At 39.3% G+C, this 22,538-nt stretch overlaps 1 protein-coding gene across 5 annotated transcripts in view; it reads left to right on the forward strand.

Annotated features, from left to right (window-relative positions):
* The window catches only part of Ano6 (anoctamin 6), a 183,531-nt gene that overhangs the window by 110,337 nt on the left and 50,656 nt on the right, over window positions 1-22,538 (forward strand). For all 5 annotated transcript variants that reach the window (XM_063254601.1, XM_063254599.1, XM_063254600.1 and 2 more), the window contains 5 exons: window positions 7,469-7,534; window positions 8,628-8,915; window positions 9,289-9,402; window positions 11,336-11,451; window positions 17,818-17,952. In XM_063254601.1, the coding sequence (XP_063110671.1) occupies window positions 7,469-7,534; window positions 8,628-8,915; window positions 9,289-9,402; window positions 11,336-11,451; window positions 17,818-17,952 (719 nt within the window). The remainder of the gene's footprint in view (window positions 1-7,468; window positions 7,535-8,627; window positions 8,916-9,288; window positions 9,403-11,335; window positions 11,452-17,817; window positions 17,953-22,538) is intronic.

Genomic DNA, 22,538 nt, shown 5'->3' on the forward strand with positions numbered 1-22,538 from the left:
TGATCCGTGCTTTTTACACCCAAAAAGTTGTTTGCCATGAAGAAAGCAGTAGATATTGGTGTTTACAATCAGTATTATTTCTGTATAATTCACAGGTAAGTTTTTTTTTTAACAGCAATGACTTTATTAAGCCAGATAAGGTAGGTAATGTAATCTAAGGTCCTTGGTAAAAGAAAGCTTCCTTCATTATCCCTGTCTGTCCTTTGTAATTTTGATTGCTTTCTTTTTTATTTCTCTGACAGCTTTATTAATCTCTGAAAAGGAGTATAAATAAAACTCCAGTGCCTGGAGGGTGGCTAGGTGCTTTTGTCCTTTTCTCTAAGTCGTCATTACCTTTCTCCACCAGTAGCAATAGAATTGTATACATCTTTTTGTGATGTGACTAAGCCCTCAGTGATTACCAGCATTTGGCTTTACTAGAATTCTAGCAAGTAAGAGATCTAATTGCAATGCAGATGAATCTGCTTCTTTAGAGATATAAGAATTTACAGCACAATTTAATTTATGACTAGACTTTTTTTTTTAAGAAGCAGTAAGTCTAGTTTAATCACTTTCTACTGCCAAGCACAAATCATAGACTGTAGTATTGGTTTATGTCTTACATATTATGTTTTCTAGCAAGGCACACAGATAATTTTTAGTTAAAAACTGTGTAGCTTCACATGTTCATTTACCCAATAAATATTTATTGAGCAATACCTATGTCAGCCAATATGTAATATTAATTGTCTTTCATCTTTAATATGGAAGGCAGCTCTACACTAATTTTTCAAATGTCAAGTTACTTAAGCAAGTGTAACTTGTACGGAGAAGCAAGGATGATGATTTCATATTAAACAGACTTAAGCAATTTTTCTAAAGTAAGCAGTTTTTCCTGCTGTGCACGTGTTTGGCAAATAGAGCACATATGCTAATTTACTTTAGCTACCTGACATGCCAAGAAAACTGGGTTGATCAATTTTTAAAACATTCCACTGGCTCTTTGTGAATTACTGTACCAAAGGAAAATAACAGGAACTGTTTTATTAAAGTAACACCAAGGTGATATATTAGCATGTTTAAGCAAACATAAATGTCCTATCCATAATACATCTGTTTAAGTATTTATAGTTGGTGATAAAATAGAGGGCATTATAAACTAATTCCAAGGTCTACCAATTATCTCTAGAGAAATCAGGTAAATATTTCAGGAGTTCTTTGTAATAAACTAAATAAGAGCTAAAATAAAATAAATTAGTACCACCCTTCTGGAGGATAGGGCATCCATACATATTAAAGTACTTAAAATTGAATACACCCTTTGATTGAACAATTCTGCTTCTAGTACTGTGTCCTAAGAAAGTAATAAGGAATGCACAAAAATTGTTCTATAAGGATCTTGATAATAGTGAAAGAAACAAAATAAAAATGTCCAGCAGTTTGGGGTTGGTTAAATAGATTATGGTACATACTATGAAGGGAATATTAGCAGCACTTTAAAATGGATTGAAGGAAGTTGTTCTCATGTCCTTTGCATGCGTCATAATCACACATGTTGTACATGCTTATCAGTAACCTTCCTTATAATACCTGGAGGCGGGTAGAAGAGAAGAGATACAGAAGGATGAAGAAGATGTATGTGTTCATCAGCTATGGAAGTAGTCGTCCAAGGACTGGGACAGGCACACAATACAGAACAGTCCAGAAGCGGGGAGGACTGAGTCAGAGTTAAGATCCATTTTCCAAAGTTCCTATAAAATGGGGTCATGGTGTCCCACTGAAGGGGTTAGGGGTCATTGAGTGCACAAGTTGGAGAGGCAGAGTAGGTGGGGGATTGCCTATTTTGTCAGATATTTGGTATCACTAAGGGGAGATGAGCCTCTAAGACTGGTAGGGTAGAGTTTTTATTGATTTTTTTTTTTAGGGAGCAAGGGAAGCTGAGCATGTTAGAAGACGGAGAAAGAAGAGAAAGATAATGGCTAACATATTTATAGGGCTTATATGCTGAGCGTTATGCTGTATATTGTTTATCTATGGTCATATTTAATCCTTAAAGCAACCCCAGTAGAGAATTTATTGGCCCAGCATTTTTAAAGCCAGTGAATGACAGAACTAGGATTTGAATTTTAACCCCATCAACCTAACCAGTTACATCCAACAGTAAGAAAGACAGATTCCCAAATGGCAAGAGCTGGGAGGCATATGGTAGAGCAAAATCTGAGAGGAGAGAGTTCCATGAAGATGATGAAGAATTGTAGCCTCAGTTTAATTGTAGCCTCCATAGAGAGGGAACCAGGTGTAGCTTGAAGTATTCAGTGTGTTACATATATGGTTAATGCAACTGAAATGACCATGACATGAAACTTGTGTGTGCCAGAGATCGAACTTGCAACCTTGCATTGCCAGGCAGGCACTTATGCCACTGAGCTAAATCCACAGCCCAAGACTTGTTTGTATTTCATGTGTTTAATGGCCAAATAGCCCAGCTCTCTGAACTTTACCTCTTTGCCATCTCATAATTTAAATCCTGAAGCATCTGGCAGTCTCTTTGTGCTCTGGATATGTTGTGTTACTGGATGCTAGTGTACTCCAGGATTAAATTGTATCTCACCTTTTCCATTAGATCCTATAAGATTCACAAGTAAATGTGGAGAAATAGGGTGGAGGTTTGTTCTATTCATTGTACACCTCCATTCATTTTCGCTGTCGACCCACCATTTAGTCAGTCTATTTACTCATCATTTATTGCTTACTCTTTTGTAGACTTGTTCTAAGTGATAATGATACTGAGATTAAAGCCCAACATCGCTGGGGGCTGGTGGTAATTAACAAGCAGGCAGGGCCATGCAAAGATTTAATATTCTTAGGAACCAGAAGCATTGGGAATGTTTGTTGGCTGAGGAGTAAAAGCAATAAAGAGAAAAAGAGAGATATTACCCAAGTATGCTTAAGAGGAAATGTAAAAAGAATGACTTTAGACTCCATAAAGAGAGGTGTTATCCAGATATTCAGAGAGAAGAAAAGAAACCTGCAGGAGTCATAGTGAGTGAAGAAAGCTAGGTCCCCTGTGGAACATGGGAGTGTACAAGTTAGGTGTTGAGAACAGGGAGCACCTTAGAGGTGTGGATCTGTACGTGTAGGGTGACAGCTGTGTACATGCTATACCTCAGCATGCTGCGAACCAGGAATTTGTAACAAGACCAGTTGACATAGGATTTGTTTTCTATCAGCACATAAATGTTAAGGTACCTGTTAAGTCATTGGAGAAGCCTTTCTTCTGACCAATCCTCCAGCTCTTCTAATTAGTACATTTGTCTATGAGAGCTGAAGTCCTTGGGCTAGAACCTTTGCAATCTGTGAAATTTCTGGGTCACTTAAATCTAGAGGCTACCACAGGCACCCGCATAGGTTAAGCTATGACTTGGCCAGTCATCTCCCTTGAAGGAAAGGATATCGTAGTATCCAGCCTGCTCAGAACACTTACCCTGTCTGTTTCCAGTGATTTAAGTTTCAGGCTAACAAGTTTTCTCTATTTGTGGCTGTGCTCTCAAGATTCTTACTTGCAAGTAACAAAAATGAGCTGTAAGTTAAGCAATAAAGTGTTACAGGTTGTTAGGGGCACACAAATGCCCCTGAAGGGTTAGACATGTAGATGTGGAGAGTAGACAACCAGCAGACCAGGCAGAATTGGGTTCCCAAATCCTTCCAGCTGTAAAAGCAGTGCTGCTTCATTGAAGGCAGGGCTGCCTTTGGCATCTCTGACACGCAGTGGTCGCTGACAGCATCCACCCAGACCTCTGCCTCCACTGTCCTCAGCTTTCCCTCGTTCTCACCCATCCTAGCGTGGATTCTCCTTGTATTCGCTTGTTGGCATTGCTGGCTTACATTTCAGAGTCTGGAGTGCATGGTCTCATTGGCAGGGTATAGCCCATTTGCTATTAGCTGAACTGCAGAAGACACCAGAAAGAGGAGAGTGTGCAAGTTTATCTACTACAGTGGACATGGGCTTTGGTGAAAGATGGAATGTGGCCGCAGAGTGACAGGTACTGTTACAGTGCCGTGAAACATAGGAGTAAATGTTCCAGCCCTGCGCTATTGGAAGGAAACAATCTTAGGACAGTAGACAGTGAGTTTCTTTCTGATTCCTTACCCGTTTTTGCTTAAGATTGAATGTTTTTGAAGTGTTACATGTGATTCATTTTTGTTACCTAGAAAGATTCAAGGAATAGGAATTTGAAGAGAACACATTTTATTATGTTCCATTGTTATGGGCATTTCACAAATTAGTCACTAGGCATTAAAGGCTTAAATTCTTCTTTGAGTCTTTACTGTTTTACAGGTTGCCTGGAAAATAGTGGAATCTTAGAAAATATTTATAGAATGCATTAATAAATGTTTGTTGACTAGAGTAGCGTTCTCTTTATTTGTGGATCCTGTGAAACTGTAGATAATAACTGTGCTCTCCTTTTCCTATACATACACACACATTTAATGTTTTTTTCCCTTTCAATTAAGGGTGTCACAACTATGGCTAATACTTCAGCAGTTTGAGGTGTAACAGCAAAACTAGCATAAATTTATTTTTCCTTCACAATTTCACAGAAGATTCGTTGCTTAGATGTTAACCTCAGCATATGCTCTTCTCCCCTTCTCTTTCCTTCTGAGTGGAGAATTTCATCTTTTCACTTAAGAGCAGCAATTTGTGGTTTCTCTGTGACAAAGCTGAACTTCCAACATGACTGCTTTTATGTTTTGGGGTCATTAAGTAAATTGAGGGTTATTGGAACACAAGTACTGTGATGCTGCTGTGAACCGTCTATAGCCAAGGTGACCTCTAAGTGCTAAACTGGTAGGTAGTGTGTACAGTGTGGAGAGCATTCGCATCTTGGGGGAGAGAGAGCAGTATGAGATTCTGTCACACTATTCAGATAGCACGATATTTAAACTCTTAAATAAGTTTATTTGCTGGCTTTTCCATTTAAGGTCTTTGGAGTTCAATTGACAATAGGTAATTGAAATGGTAGCAAGGGAAACTGTAGGGAAGGGGGCACTGTTGAATGTATTCTCTCAGCTCGTGTGTTAGGTGTGCGATTCGTGTCAGGCACTGTATTGACTGCTATTTGCAGGATCAAAGTGCTTTGATGTACTAGTAAAGAAGTGCTGAGGAAGAAGGGCTGGGTTAACAAGAATCAGAACATGAGAATTAGGGCCTAGAATGGTGGAATGCTGCATAGGTAAGAGTAGACTGAGTCTGAGTCAAATTCCCAAGTTTTGATTGGGATTATGGCAGGCCAGGGCGGGCAGGGGCCGTGTTAGAGAGATGGTGGGCAGTAAGGGGGCACGGGCCCCTGCTGGGACTGGAATGGGAGCTGTGCCTCTACGCACTTTTCCCTCTGCCAACTCTGGCGTTTCTCAACCTGTTGCTGACTCATTTTTAGGGAAGTTGTGTACTTGCTAGCTCTTCTCTAAGTCACTCTAGTGCAAACAGGGGTAACAAGCAATGCAGTGTCCCAAGTTCTTAGAATAGTGTTTGACCTATTGTACGTATTATATAACCATTTATTAAATGCAAATAAAAGATAATATGTCAGGGATTCTGTTTGAATCAAAGTGAGCCAAATACCAGATTTATTCTTTCACCTTTTGATCTCTGTCTTTTTGCAAGTGGCATCATCACCATCGCACTAGTCAGGTACAGTCCGTGTTCTTGACACTGTGCAGTGCAGCATCTCAGCCACCTTCTGCTCCTTCCCAGCAGGCTCCTTATGAATGGAGCTCTCTGCTTCCAGCCGTCCAGCATCTGGGTTCCCTGAATTATTCTGATCTTGATCCAGCAGTCCCTATTTTGTGACTGCTGAAGTTACTTTAAAGTGTGTGCATGTGCACACACACATAATCCCATCCAGGTTTTCTAGCTGTCCCCAGTGAAAGGGGTGATCCAGTGTATCTCCTGTCATTATTAGAAATGGAAATCCTGGTTCATGGGCTGGGGGGGCCTGGCCAAGATCCCCACCTGCCTGAATGAGGGAAATGGTGAAGGATGAAGAAAACACAGAAACAAAATTAGTAATGCACAGATGGGGTGGCTGGAAGGTCAGTGGCTCAGGGTGGCCCACTTTAATTTTGTCTAGGGAGAGGTGCAGGCGAGGGTTTGGTGCTTTTCCTGGAACAGCAGTAAAGTAGTGGTGGCAGGGGCAAGTTTAACATCATAAAAGAAACAGGTTAAGATCCTTCCCCATGCTGGGGTCCTGGTGCCCTCCCTGTGTTGTTCTCAGTGGATCTCATCCTGCCCTGTGAACGCCACAGCCTCATCAAGATCTCAGCAGTGGGTGAGGACGGCCTCAGACATCCGCTAGTCTCCATTTATAATTGTGGTCCTCAACAATGAGCTATATGTACTTTGAATCTTATCTGTGTGAGAATCTACAAAGGAAACCAGCTAGGTCTTCTGCGTTCAGCAGATACCAAAAATGGGGTGGAAAGATGGTAAGAACTGGAACTGGAACTTGAACCTCGAGCGTTTGACTTTCAGAGTTTGTGTTTTTTTTCATAAAGGATGGCTGCTTTATCGTTCAAAGTGTTCTCGTAAAGATCAACCAAGTTTTCACCTGTATGTGCTTTCCTTCCATCTTAGCGTGCTGTCTGGCAAAAGCCTGGCTGTATAGAATTTAGATACAACATGCTCTACATCTTTTGAATTGCTCATAGTTAACATTGACAGATTTGTTATCAGTTCTCCCTATTTTTATGGATTTGGGTCTGTATAAATTTATGAACATTTCAGTTCACAACCTTTGTATTTTGCCAAAATTGTCTGTGTTGTTTTAGTTAGTTAAGGTTTGCAGAAATGAAATATTATATAGGTAGTAACTGTCTAATGTCTAATATGGGAATAAAAACTTTAAAATCTGGAATCTTTAATTCATCAGTGATTGAGACTCAAAAACTTCCAATTATAGTGTGACCTGGTGACATATGCCTGTAGTCATGGCACTTAGGAGGCTGAAGCAGAAGGATTGAATGTAAGTTCAAGGCCAGCCTGGACTGCATATTGAGACCCTATCAAAAAGATATTTTTTTCTCATTTATGTACTCATGGGAGTCAAAACAGTTCTTTAAATTGTGCCAAAAACAAGAGGTTTTTATGTCAGGACAACCAAGGGTCCACTAGACCAACTTGGGGCATCCAGCTACACACCATAGCATTCTGCTGGAACCCAGCATCCACAGGTCACCATCACCAAGAGTCTCTGCTTCTATGCCGTTTTAAACAAATGTATCTCTTCATCAAATGCAACCCAGTTTGTTCTTGTTTTTTCCCTTAAAAAAAAAAAAAAGGCTGGGGCTTGGAAATATAAACTGGCGGCAAAAGCGCCTGCCTGGCAAGCACAAGGACCTGAGTTCAATTTCTGGTACTAAAACAGCAAAAGACTTTTTCTGCCTTTGAGAAAAGTAAAGGTGTAATATATATTCCAATTTCTTTTGACAGAGAAAAAGACAAGCATATGAATCTAACCTCATCTGCAAAGGGCTGGAGCTAGAAGCAACAAGATCAGTAAGTATTAGCTCCTTATAACCTTGGGAAACTTGCTTTTGGAGATTGGAAGGCTGCTTGGAGTTTGTGGATGACACTGGAAACACCAGCCTGGCTACACTGTAGTCACAGACTGGGAGGGGAGTGGCTCAAAGTCTGCATTCTATAGGATGTTTCATCGTGTTTCAAGTTGCCCAAGAATTTAATAATAAATGCATATACGAATGGTTATTTTCTTCCTTTGAAAACCTTTGAAAGGTTTTGCTAACTATTCAAATAGTATAAAATAATAAAAATTAGAAAAACATAAGAATAGGAAACATAAAAAATCATGTGAATCTTAACTATCCAGAAATTACCTTGTAGTCTGTCTAAACTTTTCTTTCTCAGGTAAATATGCATTTTTTACCTTCCAGAAAGGGAGTTATATTTCACAATTTATAATTTGGTTTTTCATTCTAATGTATAGTAAATAAACAATAAGTGTAGGTTACTGAGATTTTAATGGCCACATAGCACAATGAATATACAAGTTAAGCAGTCCATTTCCAGGCTTAGAAAATCAAAAAATTTTAAATTAATACAGCATTGCAATGTTCTAGCTGTTTTAAGTCACTAATTTGTCTTTTTTAGTACCTGGGATTACGTGCTTGCAAGGCAGACGCTTATGCCGCTGAGCTACATCCCCAGCTACTAATTTCAATGGAGTAACATACAAATTAACAAGTTTAGTTTTCTAATGTAAAACACTAGCTTTATGAAAGAAGTATAGTAATAACTTTAATTATTTTCTTGATTAAGGCATATTTTGTTCAGTAGTTAGGATTGGACCCAAGACCTTTGCACTAAGCTACATTCCCACCCTTTTTATTTTTTACTTGAAGATATGGTTTTGCTAAGTTACCAGGCTAGGCTTGGACTTGCAATCCCCTTGCATTAGGATCCCAGAGTGCTACAGGTCAATCTTTATTATAGCTCCACTTTTTGACGTTCTCTGCAAATGTATATTTCTTTTCCTTAAACAAACAAAACAGCTCATAAGAATGTGCGTATCTCAAAATTGTGAAAATAGATGGTTTGGTTTCCTGATATGCATGTTTTTCTTCCAATTTAGGTCGTGGATAATAAGCTTGTTTTTGTAAAAGTACATGCGCCTTGGGAAGTATTATGTACATACGCTGAGATAATGCACATCAAATTGCCTTTGAAACCCAATGATCTAAAAACCCGGTCTTCAGCCTTCAGCCATCTCAACTGGTTCACTAAAATCCTCAGTGTGGATGAAAATATCATCAAGCCAGAGCAAGAGTTTTTCACTGCCCCATTTGAAAAGAACCGAATGAATGATTTTTACATTGTTGATAAAGACGCCTTCTTCAATCCAGCCACCAGGAGCCGCATTGTAAGTCTAAGCTAAATTTAGTTTCGGTCATAGTGATTTGGAACTTGTTGAATATATTAGTGGTTTGGTTTGGTTGGTATGTTTTGGTAGATAAGTATTTATTTGTTTGTTCATTTTGAGACTCTGTATTTCAGGCTGGCCTTGAAATATATAGCACTATATAGCACAGGCTGACTGCAAACTCATGGCGATTCTCCTGCTTCAGCCTTCCAAGTGCTAGGATTATGGGTTGCAGCACCACACCCAGAGATTTTGGTTTTAAAAGCTGAAAAAAATTAAAAATTCCTACAGATTTCCTGTTACTGTATAAAGAATGTTTAGATTGGTTGGTTCTACTGTATAAGTCACATACTCTCCTTTGGAATCTTTTTAGGTTTACTTCATCTTGTCTCGGGTCAAGTATCAAGTGGTAAACAATGTGAGCAAATTTGGGATTAACAGACTTGTAAGTTCTGGAATCTACAAGGCAGCGTTCCCTCTCCATGATGTAAGTCAAACGGCAGAAAGGAACCAGGAGGCCTAATGTGTGCTGTGGTGGTGGCGGTAGGGAAGGACCAGCCTTCCTGATCTCATGCTTCTTCCTTAGTAAAATAAAGATAATATACTCCAAGGTAACAAGCTCCTTCAGGGCAGAAGGGAGCCTGACCCCTTTTTTCACTAGTGTATCTCAGGCAGAAAGATGCTGAGATGAAAGGAGTGGATGAAGGAATAAACAATTTTTCTCCTGTTAATGGCTGTGGCAATGCCAATTAGCAGCTCCTACATAAGGGATTTCAGGGGCATAAACTTCTACGCTGCTGTTTTCTCGTTAGATGACCTTGTAAAAGTCATTTACCTGTTCTGTTTGTCAGTTTCTCTGCCCATAAAGTCAGGGTAATAATAGTACGTATGTCATAGAGCTGTCATTAGGATTAATCAGGGTCAAATATTAGTTCTTGGCATATATGTAGGTGTTAGCTATTTTGATAATTGCTAGCAAATGCTGTTATTAAACAGAAAGATAGGAATTCTTTGTAAGAGAAATACATGTTGGAAATTTTCATTTATCATTTGGCTATAACAGACTTTTTTCCCCTTCCAGTACTCTTTTTAGACTTGCCAGGGAGTATGTCAGGACTTTTTAAAAAAAGCACCTGGCAGGGTTCTTGTCACAGTAGCACACCCTAGATTGTTGACATTTTTCAAGGACTGTGTTTGGAGACCTCAGCAACTCTTCAAGGGCATATCAGTAACTGATAGCATCTTATATGGAATCTGATTTTTAAAATATGATCACTCAGACTCCATAAATGCAAAGACATTTTATCTAAAGTTGTTTAAATAACATTGGTCATTAAAATAAATGGAGTACTGTATTAAATGGCATTGTTACTTTGTCCACATACATTATTGATTTGTCTGACTCTGAAGAAAGGACTTGCAGTTGATCATTACTACTGCATACTCCATCCATTGGTGGGTGAAGACAGTCTTGAAATGTATATATAGAAGCACTAGGATAGGAAGCAGCTATTTGATTCATTTGGATAATAGAAGCAGAGGAGAAGAAGCTGAGCTTCCCAAGATGTCCATTGTGGCTGTCCAGGCCAACAGCCTAAGGGCTTTATTTTTGTGCCCCACCAAAATTAGCAACAGTGGCATAACATAAACTTTGGGGATACTTGCAAATACTGAATGCCAGAGTTCAGTAATGTTCTGCTGGCATTTGCCTGCTCCCAGGTCTTTTCCAGTATAGCCTGTAAATATAGTGATCCCATACCCAGGCCAAGGGTTGTACCTGAATGGTATTTGGGAGGAAGGTTGGTTGAAGTCTGGCTTCATGCCGAGGTTTGGCTGGGTGGTGATCTGGTTCTAGTACATGAAGAAGGAGAATGCGTCAGACAAGAGAAAGGCCAAGTGAATTTAAGAAGAGGCAGGAGGTTTTCTTTCTTTGGTAAACTGCATGTGTAACATGTTATCAGTTGTCTTTGTTGCTTATTTTCTACGTGTTGTCACAGAATACCTACAGAACTGAGGAACAATGAGAAATGTGGGTTTAGAGTTGTCCTGCTGCTTACTGATTAAAGGCATTGGTTCCACTGTTGTCCAGAAGAGTGGCAGGCTCCTAGATGTTCCTCCATTGGTACCTGGGTGGCCCAATTTTTCATTGTTACAGCTGCCCCACTTGGGGAGTGTTAAGTATTCCTGGGCCTCCCCCTGAGTGTCTGCATTGTACCCAGATTGTAACATCCAAGCATTCATCTCTACCCACATTTGTAAATGGTCCTCAAGGGATATTGAATTGAGGCTTGTTTAGAATCGCTAAAGGTTGTATTTCAATTACTTCCAACAAGTGGGGTTCCCATTTTCATGAATGTGATTTCAAAGTATTTAGTAAATAGATTTGTGAAAATGTGATTATATTTCCCTCTGCTTCTCAGTGCAAATTTGGCCAACCGTCAGAGGATCCCAGCTGTCCTAATGAACGATACCTTCTGTACAGGGAATGGGCTCATCCACGGAGCATATACAAAAAGCAGCCCTTGGATCTTATCAGGTGAGTAGTCATGGATAGTGAGTGCCCTCTGGCATCTGAGTGTGACACTACCCAAAGGACATTGCCAACCCAGGAAGTTCATGCAGAACCCCGAGCTGGGTTTTTATTGAGTCCTGTCCTGGGTTTCTATTGAAGCTTGCTTATGTACGCAAGACTGATTGAATCATTACCCTTGTGGTCTCAATCCCTGGGCCCTTCGTGTCCTTGCAGGTCCATCCAGTGTCACATGGCTCATAATTCGGACTATAATCAAGTGATTGGTCTGTCATAGCTGGTCCCAGCCTGAGTCATATGATTAGCACAAACTAGGACCCATCAGACTCAACTCATGGGTATAAGCCCTCACGTGGTAGTCTGCTGGGCCCACCACGAATGAAAAAATACTCCCATCTCTCAGAAGATTCTAAGGGCTTAGAGGTTCCTTTTAGGAACTGAGAACAAAGACCTGCCAAATTATTTTAGAAGAGTAAATGTTAGATTTAGCTTATATTGCAAAGTAAGACCTCTAAGTTTTCATTCTTTTCTTGAATCTGCTATTAAAACTATGTCATTGTATATCACAAGAAAAATGATTAGCTCAGGGTTTGTCTTCGCAATGCACCAATGCTGGCTACTGTCCAAAAGATTATGCTGTTTGGGCATGGTGGAGGATCCTTGCTGCTGGAGAAAGAGACTAAGGAAATGCAGATGAGCAGATAACAAATTAATGAATAGAATACTCCTTAACTGGAATAAAATAACAGAATGATGACATGGGAGGTTGTTAAGAACAATTGTCTTTGAGTAGATGAGACCTGGATAGTGAAAAGGATCTAGTATTTTAAGGATTTGGAGGAAGTCCTTTCCAGAGATAGAGGTAGCTTATACATTCATACATTTAAAACATAGATGCATTTGACAAAAGATCAAGGAAATGGGAGAATCCAGGCTAACAAGAGAATGGTGACACACAAAATTAGAGGGGTAGCTGGAGAAAAGGTTAGACTGTGTAGTAAAAAGCAATCATGATATTTTAATTCTGTCTCACATTTTGCAAGATGGAGAAAATGGCTCACAGGGAGACAAAGTAGAGTCTGTAAGTGTGAGGCAGGTGAGAGATGGTGAGAGCAGATTGGGAGTGTATTTGGGGAATACAGTTGACGGAATTGATTATGAACTGGATGGGGAGAGTAAGGGAGAGGAAAATCAGGTTATCCTCAGGTCTGTCCATAGCCAAATGCCTTCTCTTTGAATTTTCAGCACCCCTGCAGGTGTTCTGCTTGGGAACATGCCTTACCTTTACAGTGAGAGTTTTTAAAACACTTGAATAGTTTGTCTTAGGTTTTATTTTAGGAAATACACAAAAGTAGAATAATGTGGCAAGCCTGAGTGGATGATCACCCCGCTCCAAAACATGCTACACCCAGCCCTTTGTGTTTCATCTTTATCTCTACCTCCTTCCTTCTCCCTCCACTGGATCATCTTGAAGCAAATCCCAAATATCATTTCATTAACATCTATTTCTAAATATATTAGGGTTTTTGTTTGTTTGTTTGTTTGTTTGTTTTGGTACCAGGGATTGAACTCACGACCCTGTGCTTGCCAGGCAGGTGCTTATGCCTCTGCGCTAAATCCCCAGCTTTGTTTTGGTTTTTGAGGCAGGGTCTTGCTGTGTAGTTCAGGCTGACCTTGAACTCACTTTGTAGCCCAGGTTGGCTTCAAATCTGGGCAGTTCTTCTGCCTAAACTTCCTGAGTGCTGGGATTATAGGGGTGCACCACCACATCTCGCTCTAAATATTTTAAACATAACCAGAATACTCTTTGAGATAAAGTAATAACTCCCTAACTTCATCAAATAATCAGTATTCAGATTTCCTTAATTTTCTCAAAAAGTATTCGTAGTTTTTTAGTTCAAATCAAGATCCAGAGTCTGAATGTTACAGTTTATATTTTCTCTGTAATCTTTTGTTCTTTGGTTTTTTGTTTTCCATCCAGTTTTTGCAATAATTCTTTATGTCTAGTTTTATTCCTTGCATTACAATTTTACTTCCCCCATGGTATTGCTGATATTGCTAAGCATGTTCCTCTGTTCTGTTTGTTTGCCTTAGTTAAGGGATGTGATCCTCATATAGGAATTTTATCTACTTTGTGCAAAATACTTGATACATGGAGTTAGATCCTCTTATCAAAAGGATCATTATATCCAGTCATCTTTTTCTGTGATCTAGTAGCCCTTAATAATTCTTGCTTTATTATTTCATAGGGATTTCAGTTCATTATTTCATTTGATCATACTCTTTTTTTTTTTTTTTTTTGGTGCCAGGGATCGAACTCATGACCACGCACTTGCAAGGCAGGCGCTTATGCTGCTAAGCTAAATCCCCAGCCATGATCATACTCTTAATTCCCTCCTCCTTCATTTATTAGCTGAATTAAAGTCCCAAAGAGATACCTTATTAACCCCATTTATCCTATACAGTAAAGTTTTAAATGAAGATGTTTGTACATTTGTAAATACAGTCAATTATCCCTGGTACCGTGGGGACTGGTTCCAGACCCTCTAAGAAAAATGAAGTCCACAGATTCCCTGTATAAAATGGTACAATATTTGTATGTAGCCTGTGTGTATATGTCCATATACTTTAAGTCATCTCTAAGTTATTTATAATATCTAATGTAATAAAAATGCTGTGTTAATAGTGGTTTAGGGACTAATGACAAGAAAAAAGCCTGTGCATATTCACTATAGAGAGGCTGGTTTTCAGCCATATTTTCAGTTAGTAGTTGGTTCAGTCCATGGAAGCAGAACCCTTGCATGTGAAGGGCTGGCTATTTAAGGTTGACGTTGGTATGAAGTTTTCATTTTATTAATCTCCTTTTGTTTTAAATTTGTATCGTCTGTTGGCAGGGTGGTACATCTTACTCAGTAGAAGAAAAACAATTCTCCTACTGTTTTAAGTATATTTTGGTAAGGGAGCATATTTAACTATTCTTTCTCCCTGGTCCATGTATTCTTCCCCATACTGCTTCACTAGTAACCTTGTAAACATTCAGGCTGTTGACTTTCCAGGACTATCAAAAGGGAGGCAAACTCCTTCTCAAAAAGTGAAACAAAAAAATTGGAAAGCACAACCTATAGGAAATAGACTTTATACAGATAAAGAAAGGAAATTTTTCCTCCAAATTCCCGTTTACACTATGAGAGAAAAGAAGGTATGCCCATAAGACAAGACTAAGAGACTATATAAGCATCACTGTGAGAGCAAAATGTAGCTCATAGAAATTAAAAATATGATAGAAAAACTCCCAACAAAGAAAATGAGCTTGAAAGATGCCTGGAGGGATTTATTCAAGGGGTTGAAATTGATAGATGACTTCCAAAAGTTGAACACTGTCTTAGTACTTTTCTCTTATTGCTGAGACAAAATACCTGACACCCAAAATTGTAAAAAGGAAAGGTTTATTTAGTTAACAGGTTGTAAAAGTTTCAGTCCACAATCAGCTGGCTCCCAGGCAGAGTGGCATGGCTGAGGGTCAACCATTAATAGTGTTTGTGATAAACACCAGGAATGACCAGAGCCAGAGGGAAAAGCATATCTCCTTCTTCCCTTATGTTGTATGCCAGCTACCTGCCTTTGGGCAGGTGCAACACTCACAGCACCAATCCCTGTGCTAGACAACGAACCAATCACAAACTCTAGACTCAGCTGCCTTGAAAGGCCCACCTGCCATGACCACATAAGGCTTTGGGGGGACATTTAAACACAAACCATAACAAACATTCTGAGGAAATTACCCAGCAGGGGAGAGTGTGGGGTTGAATTTGTTAATAACCACACAGAACACTAAGCAGTGAACCATCAAGACAGTTGTTAACTTGAAGAGTTTATTTCCCTTTTGGTAATTCTTGGGAACCACAGATCAAAGTCAAAAGCCTGGGTGCTTACAGGGTTACTAGTGAAGCAAATTATTGAGTAGGAGGAAAAAAGTAATTATAGTGATGGCTTGATTCAGCTGTGAATAGTGAATTATAATAATGTAAAACAAGAGTATTGATCTCACCAAAAATTATAATGTAACTGCAGAAAGGATGCAAACAGGCATGGATGAATGATGAGGCAAGGAGGTTGGAAGAGAGGTTAATCTTCATTTTCCAGACTAGAAAGTCAGTGGTAATCTATAAAACTGAGAAATCAGTAAGTAGCACTTTATTAGCAAAATGGACATAACCCTCAAAGACTCAGCTCTGAGAGTTGATTTTTTGGGGCAACAGGAGATACAGGACTAGACTTTTTCACACATGAGCATATACCTGTAATTTTGGTAAACCGAAGCTGATTTTATAAGATTGATGTTGAGTTTTCATTTTTGACAGAGACAATCAGTGACTGTCCCATTTGAAGGGATCCTCATTATTCTCAGCTTCTGAGACCCAGGAGACAGGTTTCCATTTAATATTTGGAAAACATTGCCAGCCTTGCCTACAGTGACTCTAACAGGCATGACTTCTAACATAAGCACCCTTAGGTGACACACGTAAACCAGTAACTATGTCATAGTAATAACGCATTGCAGAAAGTGTAACAGAAAACATGTTGAGACATCCCACACGCACAGCCAGGCTTTTCTCTCCAAGGCACTGTCCAGAGCCTATCATTTGTCTGCCATCGCTAAGCCAAACAACAAAGCTCAGTCGCAGGAAAATCGACTTTGTTCCTCCTGTTTTCTAATCTCATCAGTCCCACCCTTCTCCTTCCTTGTCAACGTGGCCTTCAGCCCAGTGTCGCAGTCCATCAGTTTGCTGCCCTCGAATATAAAGGACTATGTTAACCTACTTAAATAGAAAATTAAAATGACATTTGTATTTTGATATACTTGACTCTTCACCGTACTAAAATGGAGCATATTGCTACAGTATAATTTTCGTTTTGGCTAATAATGTCACCCAACAATCATGCTGCCTGGGGCAGACTGCCACGTACCCTACCAACACCAGTGCTTCAGCTGGGCCTGTGGTACTGGTCTGCCAGGACTCCAGCTTGTTCTCAGAGCTAAGTTGCCACTAGGTAAAGCCTAAGGAATTCAGCCCAGCTCTGTACAGAGCCCAGAGTCTCCTGCTGGCCTCAGAGCCAAGGAAATCTACAGGTTCCACACACCACAGCCTACACCGGGAACAGAATCAAGTCAGGAGACTGTAGAAAGAGTCACCTGTACAGTCACTTCCTCTTTTCTCCTCATCCCTAAACCTTTCTTTCTGCTGATGCAGTCTGCCTCCCTCCAGGGACAATTCCAGCACTGCCTCTAGCTCTCCCTGTTCTTTTCTGATCTCACCCAGAGTACACCCTGAATCCATTTTTAATGCCTGGAAAAAACACAGAAGTGCCAGATATTAGTGAATAGATGGTGTTCATATCCATCCTCCCGTCCCCCGTTCTCACAAGTTTTATAAAATTTTGGTCAGAGAGATATTCTGCTACAGTTTAGTGTGGTACCCCTCCTTATCCACATTTCTTTTTCTTTTTTTTTTTTTTTTTTTGTCTTTTTTGTCTTTTTCATTTTTATCGGTACCGGGGACTGAACTCACGACCGCCTGCTTGCAAGGCAGATGCTTATGCCGCTGAGCTAAATCCCCAGCCCCCCACATTTCATTTTCGATGGTGTCAGTTACCTGTGTTCCACAGAAGGAAGGATGAATACAGTAAGAGATACTTTGAGAGAGACCATATTCACATAACAGTTATAACAGCACAGTGTTGTAATTGTTGTATCTTATTTGTTATCTCTTACTGTGCCTATTTATAAATCAGACTTTATCATGCGTGTGTGCATATGTATATGGAACAAAGCATTAGCATATATAGGATTCGAGGTTTCAGACATTTACTGGGGGATCCATGGAATGTGTCCCCCATGAACTAGGGAGGCAATGGTATTATCATCAGTCATTTTCTTGCTATAGTTTGTGATTTATATTGCCTCCAAAAAAAGTTCCTAAGTATATGAAGCCAGATTACTGAGCAGATTGTCCATGAGTTTCATGCATATTAAAAATCTTTTGGACAGTGTGTAAAACAATGCCAGCATTTATAAAGAATGATGATGATACACTATTTGCTTCATATTCAGCATTTTTCCCTCTTACTCTCTTCTAAATTTACTTTGCTTCGACTTGCAAGTCAGTGATAATTATCAGTACTTGTGTAGTATGTAGTAAACCTTTTTGGGTCATAGACTCCAGGGTCTGTTTTGAAGATGGATATGTCTTACGGGTGAGTTGAGTTAGAAGTTGATGTGAAACCTCCTTTATTTAAAATTACAAAAAATATTAGGGTGAAGGTGCTGAGTGACTTATCTGGGTCTTCTAAAACTAATTTGTCTTTCTTCAGGAAATATTACGGAGAGAAGATCGGAATCTATTTTGCTTGGCTGGGCTATTACACACAGATGCTCCTCCTGGCAGCTGTAGTGGGGGTGGCCTGCTTTCTCTACGGATATTTCAGTCAAGAGAACTGTACATGGAGGTAACCTCAGTTTAATCCTTGTCACACTGAAAAGATGGTTAGACATAAAATTATTTTCAGGGTTTTAGACTGTTCTGGTAAAAAAAAAAAAAGCATTCATTGTCTGGATGATACATCCTTTGGTATAATAACCAAGCGAAACAGAAAAAATTTCTTCTCAGATAATCCAACTGGCCTCTGACAGGAATATTACCCCTAGGTAGCGCTCCCAATATTTTAAGACAATACTCTCTTTGTAAAAGAAAGGCCTGGTGGAGGACTGCCCTTGAACTTCTGGCCCCAGAGGAATGCTCCCGTCAGCTCTGCAGATGTGGCCAAAGAGCAGCTCAGAGTTTCAATGGGAAAACTGGCAAAGCTGGCATTTTTAGTTTTCAGCAACGGCTTCCCAATCTGTATTAAGACTGTGTGTTTAACAACGCAAATAACCAGTCATTGCTTTGTTTCTTTGCTCTTAAAATATTATTCAGTGCAATGTCAGAGGAAAAATAAATGACAGCTGATTTATGTTTCACGCTAGACTTCAGAGCCCAGCTGCACCATCTAAAGGGAGGTCCCTGCTTGCCAGTGCGCTCCGAGTTCACCGTCATGTTCTGAATCGCTCTATCATTGCCCTGCTTTTGGTTGTCTTCCCCTGCAGAAGGCTTGTAGCAATGCACCAGACAGTTCTCTCTTGATCGTCTGGCCTCTTCCCAGATGTGACAGCCAGATAAAACTTTTGGGGCACCAGCAATTACTCGATGACCAAAATTTTCCAGCCCTGTGTATATCATTCTGGCATCTGAGGCAGCATATTTCCACAGCAGCCCTGACGCACAGGCACAATTCCCCATCCCATTTAGCAGAAGATTCTGAACCTTTTGTGCCATTATTTTTTGACTGAAAAGCCGCAGATGGCTTTTGAAGTACTTTACCCTTTTCTCTGAAAATGAGTTTTGAGCCAAAGGCTTAATGTTGACACCTTTTCCCCGAATTTCTCTTCAGCATCTTCATTTTTTTCTGTACCATCCCAGATTAAAACAACAACAAAGGCATCTGAAAAATAAATTGTCAGAGTGAAAAATTTACATTTTTATAAGGATCTCAAGTGGTTGTTCTTATTACAACTCATTTTACGAAATCACCATGATAGCCACATGGCACATAGTTCCTGCCATTTCACACGGATTAGTTTACAGCAAATGGAGGGAGGGGGTTGGGGATTTTTACTCCCTGTGATCAAAACGGTTTGGCTTTAATTATTAAATAGCTTTAAAATGTTTAGAAGACATGAATTTTAAATATTTTCAGTTCTGCTCTATACTTAGTAGATTCTCAGCAATAGACAATATTTTAAACATGTAAGGAATAATGACCTATCACCGAGTTTAAGAAAACTAAATCAGATATGGTGGCACATGCTTATAATCCCAATACTCTGGGAGGCTGAGACAGGAGCACTGCATGTGCAAGCTCTGGGCTCAGTCTCCAGGCGATAAAGGGACGGGGAAGAGGTGGAGGTCTCCTTTTCTACTTCAGAAAGATTTACTGTACTACATTTTTTATTTAAATTCCTTTGTAATTCTCTTAAAAATATATTAAATTTTGTGTGGCTTTGAAAACATGTATATACGTGTATAAGTGGAAAATACTACAGGTATTTCTTTCTCTAAAGAATGCCTAAGGTTTATATCCTTTTTTAAAAAAGATTTATTGAGATATAAATCATGTAGTATACATGTGCCTATCTAAACTATGAAGTTCCGTACACTGTAAGTGTACTCACAGACTTTTGCAGCCATCATCACCACCTAATTATAGAATATTTCATCTCCCTAGTTTTAGAACATTTCAAAAGAAACCACTGCCCATTAGCAGTCCTCTTGTCCTAACCCCTTTTCCCTTAGCCCTTGGCAACCACTAATCTGCATTGCATTTCTGTGGATTTGTCTATTTTGTGCATTTCGTGAAAGTGGAACTATAGCAGTATGTGGTCTTCAGTGACTTCTGCGTAGCATATTGTTTCAAGGTTTGTCCGTGTTGTAGCATTTACCAGTGTTTCATTCCTTTTGCAGCCAAATAATATTGTACTATATAGCTATGTCATGCTGTCTACCTGTGCATCAGTGGACAGTGGGGTTGCTAACATGCTTTGGTATTATGAATAATTCTCTTGGGACTGTTCATTGATAAGTTTTTATGGAGACACATGGTTTCAGATCTCTTGAAACTATAATAAAAAATGGATATTACTCCATGATATCCTGTGCTTAATGTGTTTTGAGGAACTACCCAAATGTTTTCCAAAGGAACTGCACCGTTTTACCTTGCTATCAACCATGTGTGAGGATTCCAGTTTCGCCACATTCCAATCAGTATGGTTTTTGTTTTTTAATATTAATCATCCTCATTGGTGTGAAGTGGTCCATTGCTGATTTTTATTTTTCTCGTCAGTGATGTCAAACACCTTTTTGTGTACCGTCGTTAGCATAGCTTCTTTGGAAAGATACTTATTTAGCTCCTTTCCTACTTTATTTGTGTCATCTTCTTGTTGAATTGTGAACATTCTATACATATTGGGGGCAGCAGTCTCGGAGAGTATTGTCTTACTCTGCTTGGGCTGCTATAGCCGAGTGCCATAGATTGGAAGAGAAATTTATTTCTCACAGTTGCAGAGGCTGGAAGTTAAAGATTAAGGTACCAGGGTTTGGTGTTGGGTGTGGGCTGCACACAGGAAGGAATCCTGTGTCCTCACATCTAAAAGGCAGAGGGCCAAACTCTGTCAGCTCCTCTGCAGTCGCGTTAGTAAAGGAAAGGGTACTCACAGTACTCAGTACTGTTACACAGGTAGCACTGGGGGTTCAGAGGAAACACATTCAAACCACAGCAGATACATTAAAAATATTCTTTCCCAGTCTTTTAAGTGCTTAATTTTTTCCCCCACTTTCTTAGTGTATCTTTTGATGCACAGTAAATTTTCATGTTTATGGCATCTAGTTTACCTGTTTTTTTTTCCCCTTTGGTTATGTGTGCTTTTAGTATCATATTTATAAATTAGAAATCCAGAGTCATGAAGATTTTCCGTGTTTATCTGCTAAGAGTCTAGTAATTTTAGATCAGTGATTCAGTGTGAGCTCAATTTTGTAAATAGTAGGAAGCGGGGGCCCAGCTCTGTGGTCTTGGTGTGCATATCCAGACGTCCCACCTGATCTGTGAAAAGTTTCTTTCCCCTGTTGAATTGTTCTGGCATACTTACTGAATTTCAGTCTCCCTAGGCATGGGAGTGTATTCTCAGTTCTTTTCCAGCTATCAGCAGTCAGTCCTTTATGTAAATGCCACACTGTATTATTACTGTACTTTGTTTTGTAGTAAATTTTGAAATTAGAAACTTCCAAGTTTTGTCTTCTTTTTAAAAATTATCTTGGCTCTTCTACATTTCCACTCAGTCTTTATTGACTGCTTGGTTCTCTCTGGTTTAGGGCCAAACTCTTCCATTTCTTGTAGTTTTTATGTTGAGAATTTAGCATTTTAAACATTATAAGATAGTAAATATGGAAATCAGATTTTTCCTTCTCCTTGGGGTTTGTAGTTACCTTTATTCTCTGTTTTTTTCTGCTGCTGTTTTTTGTTTGGTTTCTTCCCTGGGATTAGTATTGGGATTGAACTCAGGACCTTTGCACTGAGCTACATTCCTTGTCCTTTTTTATTTTTTATTTTGATACAGAGCCTCACTAAGTTGCTAAATTGCATAGCCTGGACTCAAATTTGCTATCCTCCTGCCTCAGCCTTGCAAGTGCTGGGATTATATGACATTCTTTCAAAAAATCTTAACTATGTCAGTATTTTCCTTTATGGCTTATGCTTTGTGGTTTCATATTTATGAAATTTCTCCTTATCCTAAGGTCAGTAGCCATCCTGTCTGTTGCTAATGAGTTGGCACTCTTGGCATTCTCATTTTCCACCTAGGATTGGTTTGTGTGTGATAGGATGTTTAATCTCATGTTTTTTCAGACGGGTATTCTCTCATTGAAATGTCAGTGCTCAGCTTAGTGATTTGCTGCACCAGTTTAGCCCCAAGTCGATTTCTATGCAGGCAGGGATGTTTATTCTGTTCTGTTGGTTGTTTTTCTTAACCTATGCCACTACTTTAGGACTTTTTGACTGTTGTAAGCTTTTGTTCCTCTGTAAATTTATAACTCACGTGGAAGAGATAGGATGTCTTTATTGAGTCTTCCAAATTATAAATAGTATAAGGCCTTCACTGTCTTTTGAACAGTTTTAAATTTTTGTCGTATAAATCTGAAGACCTCTTGAACTGAATTTATCCCTGAACTTTTTAAGCTATAGAAAATAGCATTTTAAAATTATTTCCTAATTATGGCAGGTGCATAAAGACACATTTCCTTTTTCTGTGTCTGAATATATTTTGTATATTGATTTGGTGTTCAGCAAACTACTAAGCACATTAATTCTAATAATTATTAAATTTCCTTGAGTGTTCTACAGAGACAATCATATAATCTATTAGTAATTAAAGTTTTCTTACCCAGGTGTGGTGATTCATACATGTAATTCCATTACTCTGGGAGGCTGAAGCAGGAGAATTGCAA

Source organism: Cavia porcellus, unplaced genomic scaffold, assembly GCF_034190915.1.
Source record: "Cavia porcellus strain 051 isolate PalLab524CR breed Dunkin Hartley unplaced genomic scaffold, mCavPor4.1 scaffold_8, whole genome shotgun sequence".
Classification (NCBI taxonomy): domain Eukaryota; kingdom Metazoa; phylum Chordata; class Mammalia; order Rodentia; family Caviidae; genus Cavia; species Cavia porcellus.